Here is a 16,064-nt window from a genome sequence, read left to right as displayed (position 1 = left end):
GGCTGCGGCACTTGAACATGACACTGCAGTTTCCCTGTGCAACACATTGAGTAATAAACAGCTGCACTCGAGCTGTGGTCTTGAGAAACCAACATGAGGCTCTTGCTCGCTCTCCTTTTTCTTTCATATAGTTGTAATTTTTGATCGCTCCGCAAGAAAGCTTCAAAGCAAATTGATGCTGCCTCCTACCCTAGAGTGCCTGAGGAGGAAGAGCTCTTCCTCACCAGTGCACCTACCCAGAGGCCAGGCACAGTGTGGAGTGCAGGGGGTTCAGTTTGCATTGCTGGCCATCTGGATGGCCCCTGAAGAGTTGTTTCTATGCCTGGGGAGGACCAAGGCCAGGGATCTGCCCTCAGTGCACTTGGATGGCTGCGCTGGGGGGAGCACCGGTTTTACAGATGTAGTGAGTGGTGCCCCTCCCCATGTGCCCTTGGGCAGGGTATCTCCTCCTCAGTGAGCTCTGGCACCGGTTAAGAACTACAGTCAAACCCTTCTCGAGCACTATGGCAACTGGTCTACAATGCCAGCGCTGGGCTGCTCCCCACCCAATGAAAACCAGACTTGTGGGCTTGTAAGTAACAAGTATGGCCTCAATAGGCTGTCACATCGCAAAACTAAGACGTGTTAGGTTGACATGCAAGCTGGGCTGAATAGAGGCCTAGTGAGTGAATGATCGACACTGGCTCCTGTCGTGGGCACCTCAGTAAAGTGTTCAGGCTTCTAACCTGTGATGAGTGCTGATGGGGCACTCCTGTTTTCACCACAGTCACACAGGCCAGTGCATTAGAGCCCCTCAGGTTTGAAATCTAGGCATCTAGCTGCTTATTTAGGCAGTTGACTTCAGCAGAAGCTGTAATCCCTCAGGCTCCTGATTCAGGGGGCTATCTTTGAACACCTGGTTTGAAACTGTGGGCCACAGTCTCCTTAGTTCGTCTTGGAATGCACAAGCGCTTCTCATTGGTGGCTGGACTTGTGTTTCAGATGTCCCTTACCTGCTCTGAAAATGGGCCATATCCTTTCCACCTGCACTCACCAGGTTTTCCGTGGAGGGGCACTGAGAGGACGCACCCTCCACTAGGATGCAATGAAAGAAAACTTTAGCTACCTCATGTCTTAACACTAAAAGCGTCTACTGAAATATGGCTGCGTTGTTGCAGCACAAGATGAACATGACTCAAACATATAACCAAGGGACCACGGTCTTCTGTCTTGAGGAAAACAGGCTGGTTCCCCTGGGAAGGACTCTGTGGCTCCTCTTTCTTTCTGCTTTTAACCCCTCGGGCTTGATCACCCCCCCCCCCCTTTCTGTAGGGGACTGAGAGGAAACAAAGTCTGCTATATCCCTATCTGACTAGGTTCATTTAACACACCTCCTCCTTTCCCCATCTATATGTTTTCATAAGGCTCAGGATCTGTTTTCAGCATATATTTGCAGGACTTTCATCCTGGGACTCGGTCTTCCTAGTGCTGAAATGTCTAAAAATCGACGTCTTGGGCCTCAGTCTCTCTCTAGAGAGTGCTTGGTTACAGGTCCCATGCTCCCTTTCCCTCAGCCATAAGATGCCCATTGCAGAGGCATTATGGTGAAACTGTTTTCTGGGACCCATAGTTAAAAATCCACAGATTGCAGGGCCAGATGGAGATCAGTATTGCATTCTCATGAGATACAAACATTAAAATGAAAAAATTGCAAGGAAATGTCCTATCCACTGATCAGCAATGGTCTGTGATGAAGTGAAATGACCCTGAATTTGCAGACACTAAAAATGGCGATAATGTCAGTTTGATGTTGCGTTTTGTCCTCATCCTCAAATGCCGTAAAAGAAGCTATTATTCATATTACAGATTGGGGTGCGTGTTGCTTTTGAAAAGTGGATCTTCATTGCAGTAACATGTATACACACCAGAATTATCAGTCAAGCCAATACACTGCTCTGATAAAAAATGTTTCATGGAAAATATACATCAACTGTCCTCACCGTTCTGGCCATCTAGGCTTTCTCACGGAGACCATGCAAGTCTTTGTGGACAGAACTGGTTTGCCATTAGGTGATGCACATTGTACATCTGAGTTTAATCCCCAGCTCTGCCATAGTCTTCCTGTGTGATATCAGTCAAGTCACATACTGACTCTCTGCCTCAATACTCCATCTGTAGAATGAAAATACTTCCTTTCTCCCTCCCTTTGCCCGTCTTGTCTATTAAGACAGAAAGCTTTTTAGGGAAGTTACTGATTTTTACTGTATGTTTGCACAGCTCCTAGCGCATTGGGGCCATGAATTCAATAGAGGACACTGAGTTACATTGGAATACACATTAATCATAGTAATTTGCAATGCATTAGTAAAACCCAAATTTTGCATTTCTCTGGGTGTCCTGTCTAGTCTAAGTCTATCTTGTGTAGATTGTAAGCTCTCTGGAGCAGAACACTGTATTTTGTGTCTTGTGTAGACCTGAGTCTGTTGTCAGTGCTTACTAAATACAAAAAAATAGAATATAAAATTGAAGTCTTAAGTCACAAGGCCAGCTGTATAACGATTACCAAAAGTGATATGGGTATTGAGTAAAACCTAGATGGACTGTCTGCATGAAGTTAACATAAGATGAAAGATTAAATGGCTATAGGATTGGCATTTTGATCTGAACTTTTTTGTCCTACCTCAAATGTGAATTAGGAAGGACTAAAAGAGTCCAGTTATCCAGATATTGGCTGGAATGTTGACCCAAAAATGGCAATACTGGGTCAGACCAGTGGTCCACCTAGCTCAGTTCCCTATCTGTGAGTGTGACCAGTACCAGATGCTTCAGAGGGAATGAACAGAACTGGGCAACTGATCAAGTGATCCATCCCCTATTGTCCAGGCCCAGCTTCTGTCACTTGGAGGTTTAGGGACACCTGGAGCATGGGGTTGTGTTCCTGGCCATCTTGGCTAATAGCTATTGATGGACCTATCCTCCACCAACTTGGCTAATTCTTTTTAGAACCCATTTATTCTTTTGGCCTTCACAACATCCCATAGCAGCAAGTTCCACCGGCTGACTGTGCATTGTGTGAAGAAGCACTTCCTTTTGTTTGTTCTAAACCTGCTGTGTATTAATTTCATCTGGTGACCCTTAGTTCTTGTGCTATGTGAAGGAGTAAATAACACTTCCTTATTCACTTTCTCCACACTAGGCATGATTTATAGACCCCTGTCATATCCCCCTTCAGTCGGGTCTTTCCTAAACAGATCAGTCCCAGTCCTTTTAATCTCTCCTCTTAAGGAAGCTGTCCCATCGCCCTCATCATTCTTGTTGTCCCTCTCTGCACCTTTTCCAATGCTAAAGTAATCTTTTTTGGGATGTGTGACCAGACATGCACACAGTATTCAAAGTGTGGGCGTACCAGAGCTTTATGATATCGTCTGATTTATTAGCTATCCCGTTCCTGACCCTGGTACTTCACACTGCGTCACCCTAACTACATTGATCTAAGTGCTACGCTTCTCGCGGAGCTGTAGTTATTAGGTCGGTGTAGTAGGCAACTTACATCAGCGGGAGCAACATTGTACTGTAGACACTTACAGAGTTAGGCTGACATTAGCTGCCTTACGTCAACCTAACGCTGTAGTGTAGACCAGCGTAACTATCCAGGTGGCATCGCTCAACCTCTGAAATGCATATAGAAGTTAGTGCAGTGCTGTATGAAGCAACAGCTGTATCTTGCCCATAGCACCAAGCACTTGCTACACCCTGTTCTGTGTGCTGGATCAGTCCTTAGATCCCTAGGAGTATTGCAAAGGATCTTTTCCTGTTCAAAGGGGTGCTGTTGGGTGAGTGCCCGTGTAGCGTAATGGGTTAATGTTAAAACCAAGCCTCGCTTTACTGATGTGTAATTTGCAGCATGTGCCGTCAGGGGCTACAACATTATCCGTGCCTTCCTGTTAGAAAAATGCCTGTAAGTTATTGCCTTTGCTGAAGCTGTGTGTGTACATTCCATGCGGCGGAGTTGGAAGAGCCTTTCTTTGGGGGGGTTGCTGCCGCTCCCGGAGAGTTAACGCTCTTTGAGGTGCAGAAATTGAAGCATTTCCACAGGCTTGGAGAGGGAGCAGGGAGTGAATGAATCATGGAGAAGTGTTCTTTACATGACAAAGACGAAACTCCGGGCCCTGCTTTCTCCTCACAGGTTACTTGCATTCTGACACGGACCTGATTTCTTTTTGTTTTAATATTTAAACAAGAGTCCTTCAAATATACATAATAACTCCCTCCCCCCATTTAGCCAGTCCTCTTAGTCTGTTGGTCCCAATTATGGTTTTCTGGCCAAGGTTTTCTGACTGGTGATTGGGGGCAACTCAGCTGCTCAGTGCCCCATGTAAAAGAGGCCTGACTTTCAGGCCGTGCTCAGCACCCACCCTGAAATTCAGGTCCCATTAAGGTGGCTCGGGTTGGGACCCAAAAAATACCTGAGGCACCCCAAAATCACTAGCCATCTTTGAAACTCTAGACAAGACGTTTAAGCAACACAGCGGCTGTGTCTCACGCTTCTTGGATGCCTCTAAACTTCCGTCCTCCACCCCCCCACCCCACCCCGCTTAATTTGGACTTTTGACCCTCTTGAGTTTGAAAGCAAAAGATCTTACTTTCGTTCTAACACTGCAGCATTAACTTGTTGCTCCTCAGGTTTGGATCTTCCTATAAGGTTAGTGTCAGTGCCTTGAACCAAGCCTTCATGTTCCGTTACATGCAGTGACCTTTCTGAATTGTTTATGTTCCTCTATAAGGGATCTTCCTATGCCAGGATGCAATAGGAACGTCATTTTCCCCTCAAACATGAGCAGATGTCCTATCTGTAATGCTAGCAATAACATCGCCGCTTCCTGTTCTCGCAGATGTTCTCAACAGTGCAGAGCTTTGGCAAGGAGGGGACACTTCCATTCAGTGGCATCCATTAAATTTCCTTTCCTGCTCATGTTCTCCCAGTGATGGTGATGGGAAGGGTGGTGGGATAGAATGGGCCTTAAGAAATAACACTGCTAGACAGAGATGAAGAATGCTACTGGGATTTGTATTCACCAGCTTTGCTTTCAGAGTAACAGCCGTGTTAGTCTGTATTCGCAAAAAGAAAAGGAGTACTTGCTTTGAGCTTCACCTTGGCCACATTGGCTTTGTATCAACTTGAAATATCCAGTGAAACTCAAGTGGTATGAAACCATGTGATTTAAAACCGTTGGGCAAAATGTGTTGAAAATCCATGTGAGCCCAACCTGGCAAGTTAGGCACACTTTTAAATATGATCCTTCATCTATTTGGGAGCTGGGGGCATCTTCAGCATACTCCTTTAAAAAACAGTTATGATGTTCCTATTAACTGTAGGTCAGTGTGAAATCCTACGACACATTTCTACCAGTAGTCTAGCAGGCTGCCATTCACACCATGGGAAGAGAGGGGAGGAAAGGTATCATATGAGGGCCCTGTGCTTTGCTCATTACTCCCTACACTAGCAGAATTTCTTAAAGTTCATGAAATTTTGTCTGAAGAAGTATTTTGCCTGAAGCGCCCTTACTGAAAGGTTGTCACTGAATCAGAAATTTAGAGGAGTGGTGTGGCTAGGGGCTTAATCTACATGACAGTTTTTTCACACCAATAAGAGAGTGCAAATCACTTCTGATTGCCTTACACTATTGTCTGATAGTGGATTGATGTGGGTCTTTTTGACTGGAGAACTGGTCACTTAAGGGGAAACTGGCATTTCCTTTGAATAATTTATTTTAGAATTCATCTAGTTGTAGAAAAGAATAAATACAATGTTGGAATGGTTATCGATGTACCAAAAAATCACCTCTGTTAGAATTAGAAACCTCCATTTGATCAATGGGAAAAACAGATTTGGATGCAGAGTTGTGTTTCGTGATAAAAGTGAATGAAGAGAAAATTTGGATTTTAAAACATCATTGGAGGTTGGGCCAAAAAAATATGAATAAAAAGTAACAGTAAAGGAAAAGAATTTAAGGTAGTTTCACAGATCTTTCTGCATTTGTGTTTATATGAAAGAATGAAACTCTTTCGGTGTTTTCGGTGAAACTACACGGTGGGGTAGTGTGCTCTGTGGGGGTGTGGTTTCTAAAGGCACTACACGTTGCACATTAATTGGTCTGTGTGACCGCCACTGGTGTGCACTAAAAGTTCCCTAGTGCACTTTAACAAGGGCACTAGGAAATGATTAGTGTCCACCAGCAGAGCCTGCCCAGACCAGTTAGTGCATTTTAGAAATCACACCCCCTAGAGCGCATTCCCCCGTGGTGTAGACAAACCCCTATCTTATCCCATCGTGCCTTGGTATTTGAACATATGTAGTACAAAGAATGATCCACTATTCAGTAATGTTGTTGCCATATATACACTTAACGGGGGAGCGATCACATGAATTTTCCACTTTTTACCATTGTCAGTTCTGCACAGATTTGACCATTAATATTACTTTGACCATACTTGTGATTTTCATGCAGGTATAAATGAGAATTATATTCAGATTATTTCAAGTTTCAGAGTAGCAGCTGTGTTAGTCTGTATCTGCAAAAAGAACAGGAGGACTTGTGGCACCTTAGAGACTAACAAATTTATTAGAGCATAAGCTTTCATGGGCTACAGCTCACTTCATCGGATGCATAGAATGGAACATATAATAAGAAGATATATCATATATATATATATATGTATATATCTACATACAGAGAAGGTAGAAGTTGCCATACAAACTGTAAGAGGCTAATTAATTAAGATGAGCTATTACCAGCAGGAGAAAAAAACTTTTGTAGTGATAATCAAGATGGCCCATTTAGACAGTTGACAAGAAGGTGTGAGGGTACTTAACATGGGGAAATAGATTCAATATGTGTAATGACCCAGCCACTCCCAGTCTCTATTCAAACCCAAGTTAATGGTATCTAGTTTGCATATTAATTCAAGCTCAGCAATTTCTCCTTGGAGTATGTTTTTGAAGCTTTTCTGTTGCAAAATTGCCACCCTTAAGTCTTTTACTGAGTGGCCAGAGAGGTTGAAGTGTTCTCTTCTTATTTCTTATTTCCAGATTATTTCAGCTGGCTGTGAGTAGACACTTCCCTGTCTTAATGAAAGTGAGACAAACCTGTCACTGTTTCAAGGAATCCTGCTCCTTTATGGGTTTGTTAATGTCATTGTTTTCTTCTTCCAGGTCATTGAAGGAAAATTGGCTCCTTTCTTGGGGAAGGTAATCAAGTTTGCCACCTCTCATGTGTACAGCTGCAGCCTTTGTAGCCAAAAGGGCTTCATCTGTGAGATTTGTAACAATGGAGAGATCCTTTACCCCTTTGAGGATATTTCAACAAGCAGGTACAGTATGCTTCCTTTCATATGTTTTACCTGTATGTCTTATCCTCTCAAATTCCAGGTCAAATGACATTCCATTTCAGCGCTTGTGGGGAGTGGGCCTCACTAGTTCGAAGTTAAGGATGTCTGCCCTGGACTTGTGTTCCGGAGAGGCCATCCCTGAGCCTGCACGCAGATAGATGGAGAAGGGCCACTTTGTCATTTATCTGGTTCAAAAGGACCTAAAGCCCCATTTCACATAGCTCTCAAACACCTGTAGATCCCACTGCTAACGCTCAAAAGGATAGAGGTGCCCAGGGGCTGCTTTGCAGCAGGAATACTTGAAATCTCCCTGTGGCTAAATACAACTGAGTTTGCACAGGGCCCTACAAATCCAAAGCTGAGGTTGACTTTTTAGGTCTTTCTTGCCTTCGATTTCACTGGACCTATGGAAGAATGTACCCATGCGTTATTAGATAATAATCACCTCTTCTGAGTTACAGCCGCTTCCTTACTGTGGGGTAAGGATATAACTGATACTCTATTGTCCGTGTGTGTATACATAGATTTATATTGACATCCACGTGTACACATATGCACACACACAGACAGAAGTCATCTCACCCACCCACCACTAAAATATAGCTGCCTCTAGGTGAGAATACAACAGCTGTTTAATAACAGTCTGGGAACAGGAAGTGAGGATGGATAGTGTATCCAGTTGAAATCACATGGACAATCTAACAAGGCTCAATGCAGTAACCCAAACTGGAATTTGACCAGAACACTGGAGCAATGTTCTTACTTTTTCAAGAAGTTTCTTGGGTTTAGAACAATCACAAGAAGTAAAGACCTTGAATTTCTTATCCATCAAGGCAATGACACCTCCGGCAGTATAATCTGTCCTTTGCAAATACACCGTCATCTTAATTTATTGTCAGGTTGCATTAGTAGAATTAAAGCAACAAAAGTTAGAGGAGCCTACTCTGGGGACGATCAGGATCAGCTTGTTAAAAATTCAGCGTTGAGTTGACAAAGATCTCTGTGTCAGGAGTGGCCAAGGCCAGCCTGTTGGGGGTTTCAGGCTGACATGTCTTTCAAAGAGTATTTGCACATTCTTTCTCTGAATTCACATTCCAAGAAATGTGGAGACAAAGCGTGGGACATAAATTAAACAAGGTGTGCAGTTTTGTTTTATAAATGGTGTGCAAGAAAAATGTATCTGGACGGAGAAGTTGGAAAGGGAAAGACTTAGATGAAATGGCGTAAGAAGACTATTAAGACCGTACTAAACAATTAAAGATATCCACAAAGCATGATGAGAACAGAAAAATAAGTAGTGAAATAGTCAGGTAGTGAAGCTTAATTGAAGTGTGTATGTGTACACAATTTGCCTGTTGAATGTTTGATTGGCCACCAAAGCCCTGGCGTTTGTAGTGTCAACAGCCTGGCAACTGAAACCAGAGACTGCGTACCTCACACTTGCAGAATTTAAAACTTTCCTGAAACAGGTAGCATTTCTCAAAGGGCTAGTGAAAGCCAAGTGAAACAGCTCCTCTCTCTATTTGTACATGCAGAGGTCAGCAGTTATTTTTGTTCAAGTGGCACAATGCAACAAATGCAAAATAATTATTGAAGTCATGCCCGCCAAAGGAAGCTTTCTTCAGTAACAGGTTTAATTATAAAAAGAAAAGGAGGACTTGTGGCACCTTAGAGACTAAAAAATTTATTTGAGCATAAGCTTCCGTGAGCTACAGCTCACTTCATCGGATGCATTCAGTGGAAAGTACAGTGGGGAGATTTATATACACAGAGAACATGAAACAATGGGTGTTATCATACACACTGTAAGGAGAGTGATCACTTAAGATGAGCTAATACTGGCGGGGGGGGGGGGGAGAGAACGTTTTGTAGTGATAATCAAGGTGGGCCATTTCCAGCTGTTGACAAGAACATCTGAGGAACAGTGGGGGGTGGGGGAGGGGGGAATAAACATGGGGAAACAGTTTTACTTTGTGTAATGACCCATCCACTCCCAGTCTCTATTCAAGCCTAAATTAATTGTATCCAGTTTGCAAATTAATTCCAATTCAGCAGTCTCTCATTGGAGTCTGTTTTTGAAGTCTTTTTGTTGTAATATTGCAACTTTTAGGTCTGTAATCAAGTGACCAGAGAGATTGAAGTGTTCTCCGACTGGTTTTTTAATGTTATAATTCTTGACATCTGATTTGTGTCCATTTATTCTTTTACGTAGAGACTGTCCAGTTTGACCAATGTACATGGCCGAGGGGCATTGCTGGCACATGATGGCATATATCACATTGGTAGATGTGCAGGTGAACGAGCCTCTGATAGTGTGGCTGATGTGATTAGGTCCTATGATGGTGTCCCCTGAATAGATATGTGGACACAGTTGGCAACGGGCTTTGTTGCAAGGATAGGTTCCTGTGTTAGTGTTTTTGTTGTGTGGTGTGTGGTTGCTGGTGTGTATTTGCTTCAGGTTGAGGGGCTGTCTGTAAGCAAGGACTGGCCTGTCTCCCAAGATCTGTGAGAGTGATGGGTCGTCCTTCAGGATAGGTTGTAGATCCTTGATGATGCACTGGAGAGGTTTTAGTTGGGGGCTGAAGGTGATGGCTAGTGGCGTTCTGTTATTTTCTTTGTTGGGCCTGTCCTGTAGTAGGTGACTTCTGGGTACTCTTCTGGCTCTGTCAATCTGTTTCTTCACTTCAGCAGGTGGGTATTGTAGTTGTAAGAATGCTTGATAGAGATCTTGTAGGTGTTTGTCTCTGTCTGAGGGGTTGGAGCAAATGCGGTTGTATCTTAGAGCTTGGCTGTAGACAATGGATCGTGTGGTGTGATCTGGGTGAAAGCTGGAGCATGTAGGTAGGAATAGCGGTCAGTAAGTTTCCGGTATAGGGTGGTGTTTATGTGACCATCGCTTATTAGCACCGTAGTGTCCAGGGTGTGGGTCTCTTGTGTGGACTGGTCCAGGCTGAGGTTGATGGTGGGATGGAAATTGTTGAAATCATGGTGGAATTCCCCAAGGGCTTCTTTTCCATGGGTCCAGATGATGAAGATGTCATCATTGTAGTGCAAGTAGAGTAGGGGCATTAGGAGGCGAGAGCTGAGGAAGCGTTGTTCTAAGTCAACCATAAAAATGTTGGCATACTGTGGGGCCATGCGGGTACCCATAGCAGTGCCAGTGGTTTGAAGGTATACATTGTCCCCAAATGTGAAATAGTTATGGGTCAGGACAAAGTCACAAAGTTCAGCCACCAGGTTTGCTGTGACTTTATTGGGGATACTGTTCCTGACAGCTTGTAGTCCATCTTTGTGTGGAATGTTGGTGTAGAGGGCTTCTACATCCATAGTGGCCAGGATGCTGTTTTCAGGAAGATCACCGATGGATTGTAGTTTCCTCAGGAAGTCAGTGGTGTCTCGAAGATAGCTGGGAGTGCTGGTAGCGTAGGGCCTGAGGAGGGAGTCTACATAGCCAGACAATCCTGCTGTCAGGGTGCCAATGCCTGAGATGATGGGGCATCCAGGATTTCCAGGTTTATGGATCTTGGGTAGTAGATAGAATACCCAAGGTCAGGGTTCCAGGGATGTGTCTGTGTGGATTTGTTCTTGTGCTTTTTCAGGGAGTTTCTTGAGCAAATGGTGTAGTTTCTTTTGGTAACCCTCAGTGAGATCAGAGGGTAATGGCTTGTAGAAAGTGGTGTTGGAGAGCTGCCTAGCAGCCTCTTATTCATATTCCGACCTATTCATGATGACGACAGCACCTCCTTTGTCAGCCTTTTTGATTATGATGTCAGAGTTCTTTCTGAGGCTGTGGATGGCATTGTGTTCTGCATGGCTGAGGTTATGGGGCAAGTGATGCTGCTTTTCCACAATTTCAGCTCGTGCATGTCGGCGGAAGCACTCTATGTAGAAGTCCAGTCTGCTGTTTCGACCTTCAGGAGGAGTCCACCTAGAATCCTTCTTTTTGTAGTGTTGGTAGGAAGGTCTCTGTGGATTAGTATGTTGTTCAGGGGTGTGTTGGAAATATTCCTTGAGTTGGAGACGTCGAAAATAGGATTCTAGGTCACCACAGAACTGTATCAAGTTCGTGGGGGTGGAGGGGCAGAAGGAGAGGCCCCGAGATAGGACAGATTCTTCTGCTGGGCTAAGAGTATAGTTGGATAGATTAACAATATTGCTGGGTGGGTTACCATTGCTGTGGCCCCTTGTGGCATGCAGTAGTTTAGATAGTTTAGTGTCCTTTTTCTTTTGTAGAGAAGCTGTAAATGGCTTGTCTAGTTTTTGTAAAGTCCAGTCATGAGGAAGTTTGTGTGCAAGGTTGTTTTTTTATGAGAGTATCCAGTTTTGAGAGCTCATTCTTAATCTTTGAAGGGTCTCCAACATTGCTCTCCTTTTTTAGCTGTTCATTTCTTTTGTTCCCCTCCCTCCTCTTCGTTTGCTAATCCTTGCTTTTATCCCCATCCGTCCCCAGCCTCACCGCTTTCCCTCCTCACTAGTTTTTTCCCTCTCCTTGCCAATACCCCATTCTGCCTTGCAGCAGAGCAGGAAAGAGAAACTAACCAGATCCTTTCAATTTAATGTTCCTGCTCTATTCCATCTGCAACCAGAGGCAAGTGACATTGACAAGTGAGCTTGTATATTTCACTTGGTGCTCCACCAGCACATGGGGAGCAGAGGGAAAAGCAGAAACTTTCATATATGCCACTGTCTGACACACATGACAAAGATTGCTGATCTAGCCTCTCATCATGGTGATAGGCATAATATAAGGACCTACACAGATAGATAGAAATAGTTACAATACACAGAATAAACTATACCTGTGAGAAGAGAAAACCAGAACAAGATTCAGAGAACTTGGATGCTCTTACTCATCTAAACCTGAAGACATGACTTGTGCTGTACTTTTTACTGGAATATAAAACAACAGGCCTCTTAAACAACTATTGGTGCAAATTTAGGGCAGGTCTATTCTACGGGGTTAAGTCGATATATATTATGCAATTCCAGCTACGTGAATAAAGTAGCTGGAGTCGACGTTGCTTAGGTCAACTTGCTGCGGTGTCTACACTGCGCTGGGTTGACGGGAGAAACTCTCCCATTGACTTACCTTATGCTTCTCGTTCCGGTGGAGTACGGAGTCGATGGGAGAGTGATCAGCGGTTGATTTAGCGGGTCTTAACTAGACCCTCTAAATCAACCCCTGGTGGATCGATCGCCGCAATGTCAATCCACTGGTAAGTGGAGACAAGCCCTTAGATTTGTAACTTAGATGTTCTGTTACAAGGTTCACAAGACTATAATTAGGTTTCAGTTGCAGTTTTCACTTTCAGTTGCACTTTTCTGGGATTCACTCATTTTCTCATATTCTTGCCCCCAAGTGTTGCAACTCATGGTACCTATGATCATCTAGACTCTTTGGTGCCATGCTATAGATGTGAAGATAAGAAGAGAATGGCAGCTTTAACTCAGAAGCCTAATTTTCTTTGGTGTTGCTTGTCGGTTTTTGAGTATGCAACTGGTTTTACTAGCAAATTGAACTGGATTCTTCACGATCAGAAAGAGGCGCATGGCAACTTTTGCGGCCATCATCAGTGGCATGTGGAAGAAAAGGAAGTATTTGGGGCTGGCTGAAAACGTGGTCACCAGTGTCCCAGAGGACCAAATTCTGCTCTCAGCTGTCCCAGCACATACCCACTGAAATCAATGGGATTGCACTGGTGTAACCCAGAACAGAATTTGGACCTTAGTATTGTTTTAGCTTCTTTTTATTAAATTTAGGGTAGAAAACAAGTAATAAACTGATCTGCAGTTGATGGCAAAAATAAGTTGTTCTTTGTTCAGTGACCCCTTCATTAAATGGTTGAAAGGCAAAGTGAGTTTGTGTGTCCTGATTTGGGTATGGAGTTGTTTTTGCCACAGCCTGGCCTTTCTGCTTCCTACTAAATAGCTCACACACTTTGGAGGGACCAGAGTAACAGCTGTCATCTCGCTCCGCAGTTCTCAACGTGGGGTCTGAGGCCCCCTGGGGGCCACAAGCAGGTTTCAGGGGGGTCCCCCAAGCGGAGCCACTGGAGCCCAGAGCAGAAAGCCGAAATCCCACTGCCCCGAGCCCCGCTCTCCAGGGCTGGAGCTGAAACCTGAGCAACTTAGCTTCGCAGGGCCCCATGTGGCATGGGGACCCGGACAATTGCCCTGCTTTCTGCCCCCTAATGCCGGCTCTGGGTTTTATACAGTGGGGGGTGGAACAATTTGTATAGTGGAGGTGAGAGCCATTGAACCCTGTATATGATGGAAGCCACTTCAAGCCAGGGGATGCGGCTGCATCCTCGTCCTGGCACCTATGCTCTTATATGCAGAAAAACAGCCGTTGTGGCACAGCTGGGCCGTGGAGTTTCTATAGCATGTTGTGGGGGCCTCAGAAAGAAAAAGGTTGAGACCCCCTAGTCTAGCTCAGTGAGTCCCAACCTTCCAGACTGCTGCAGCCCATTCAGGGGTCTGCTCTGTCTTGCGTACCCCCAAGTTTCATCCCCCTAAAACTACTTGCTGACAGCATCAGACATAAAAATACAAAAGCGTCACCCCACATTATTACCAAAAAATTGCTGACGTTTGAATTTTTACCACAGAATTATACAATAAATCAATTGGAATATAACTATTGTGCTTACATTTTAGTATATAGTATACAGAGCAGTATAAACAGGTCATGGTATGAAACTGTAGTTTGTACTGACTTTAGTAGTGCTTTTTATATAGCCTGTTCTAAAACTAGGCAAATATCTAGATGAGCTGATGTACCCCCTGGAAGACCTCTGCGTACCCCCAGGGGCACACGTACCCCTGGTTGAGAACCACTGATCCGGCCTTTTCAGACCCAGCTAGACTTCAGCTTTCGAGGGCCGTAAACGTATGCAGAGTCTCATGTCAGCTGAGGCAGAGGAAAGTCTCATTCCAAAATATTCTCCTTTGTTTTGAGTTGGAATTTGTGAAGGATGGGCCCTTGTTTAGACAGAGGTATCTAAGAAAGAAAGGGGGAAGCACAAGGGACCCCTTTTAAAGGACTGGTGTTTCTCTTTGCTCCACTTGTTTGCTCACCGTTCATTTTTGTCAGTCCTTGAGCAAACAGAGTGAATACCTGGATTATGCACTCATCTGGGTTTGAATACACATATATTACATACCCTCCTCTCACTAATCAGCATGACACATTCCTTTGTTGGCAAATGGTTCCAAAACAAACACAATCAGTTCACTTAATTAGCAGGTCTGTGGGCCATGCTTGGCAGTCTTCTGACATCCGGTTCAACAATACAGAACAACAGTTTGCTGTCTTAGCTGTGCTGGAGGGGAGGACTTACAAAGTTATAAGCTTTTTAAGGGTATTTCCTTTCTGTGGCTTCTCTTGGGAGGCAGCCATCCTGTGCAGAATGTAAATAGGCCATAGTCCAGAAGCAGCAAAATACAAATTGGCCAGTCATATTGGAAGCCTCTTTCAATTTACGTTTGATTTCCCTGTGCTGGTTCCCCTCCTCAATAGCTATCCTTTCTTTATTTAAGTAAGTGCTCATCAAGGATCTTTCTAAACTTCATAGACTCTGCTTCCTTTGGGAGTCCTTTAAATAATTAGAAATGTATTGAAAGCCCAATCAGTCATTTTAAACTCCGGGGGCGAGATCCTCAGCTGGTATAAATTTAGTCATAGTACCATTGGCTTGACTGAAGCTATTACAATTTACGCCAGCTCAGGATCTGCCTTCTCTTTTATTGCTTGGAGTTAAAATTTATTCCAGACTTAAGTTTAGTGCAAAAAAAAAAAAAAACCCCAACTAAACAACTGATCATCTCCTATTAGGTTGTTAATTTATTGACCAAAATGTCTCAAAGTAGGCTTTAATATCCCTGATTGTAAATGGGTTTTCAGAGTTGTCCTCTGTTTTGTCAGTACCTGGTCACTATACATGGATATAATCTGCTATTGCTTACTCAGCTCTGTGGTGGAAAGTTTATTTCTCTTCATCCTGAAATAAAATAAAATAAATAAATCAGAAATGAAAACATAACATCCTTGTGGATGTAAAATTGTCTATAATAACTTATTGTGCTTATTTGTATTACGACCCAGAACAACCTTTTAAAACATCAGGGCTGTAAATCTCATGAATTACCTGGGAAAATTTCATTGATTCAGAAATTGAATGAAATGGTTAATTTGTGTCCGATTCTGCCACCCTTAAGTTGAGTTGCACCTTACTCCATAAGTAGTTTTATTAGGACTTCACCCAAAGTAAGTCACTTCTCACCGTGAGTAGGATTATCCTTTGTAAGGGTTTTCTCTCTTTCTACTTAGATAAAATGTTATGTCTTGTGTTTAAGGTTAAGTTTAATGCTACCCAGTGAATAAGGTCCTGATCTTGCCAACACTTACTTACATGAATGATTTTACTCCTGTGAGTAGTCTCCTTGCATTCAGCAGGCCAAGTCACTCACTTGTTGGATGACTTCGTATTTTGGTGAAATGTGTTTTTGTATCTCTATTTTAGAACTGTTGAGAGTGGTTCTGTTATGTCAAGGTTAAACTGTTCTAACTTTGCAAAGTTAATGTTCTCCCAATGTCAGGTAAGGCATAAAGTTTTAAGGTAAAAACATAAAAACTTAGGTTTAAAATAGCAGTGTTGTATCAACCACTGTAGATGCCACTGTAAGCTTAAGCCACA

At 43.6% G+C, this 16,064-nt stretch overlaps 1 protein-coding gene across 6 annotated transcripts in view; it reads left to right on the top strand.

The window, feature by feature from the left end:
• Positions 1–16,064, top strand: part of PLEKHM3 (pleckstrin homology domain containing M3) — a 133,688-nt gene that overhangs the window by 95,405 nt on the left and 22,219 nt on the right. For 5 of the 6 annotated variants that reach the window (XR_012154375.1, XM_073306631.1, XM_073306629.1 and 2 more), the window contains exon 7: positions 7,193–7,350. Coding sequence is in view for 5 of the 6 variants with exons in the window: in XM_073306631.1 (XP_073162732.1) it covers positions 7,193–7,350 (158 nt within the window). In the remaining variant the exon portion in view is untranslated. Of the gene's footprint in view, positions 1–7,192; positions 7,351–16,064 lie in introns of those variants that run through there. The other variant, XM_073306634.1, reaches the window with a different exon arrangement.

Source organism: Lepidochelys kempii, chromosome 11 (genome assembly GCF_965140265.1).
Source record: "Lepidochelys kempii isolate rLepKem1 chromosome 11, rLepKem1.hap2, whole genome shotgun sequence".
NCBI lineage: Eukaryota > Metazoa > Chordata > Testudines > Cheloniidae > Lepidochelys > Lepidochelys kempii.
Note: the sequence above shows the minus strand (reverse complement) of the source record. Positions and strands in the feature narration are given on the sequence as shown.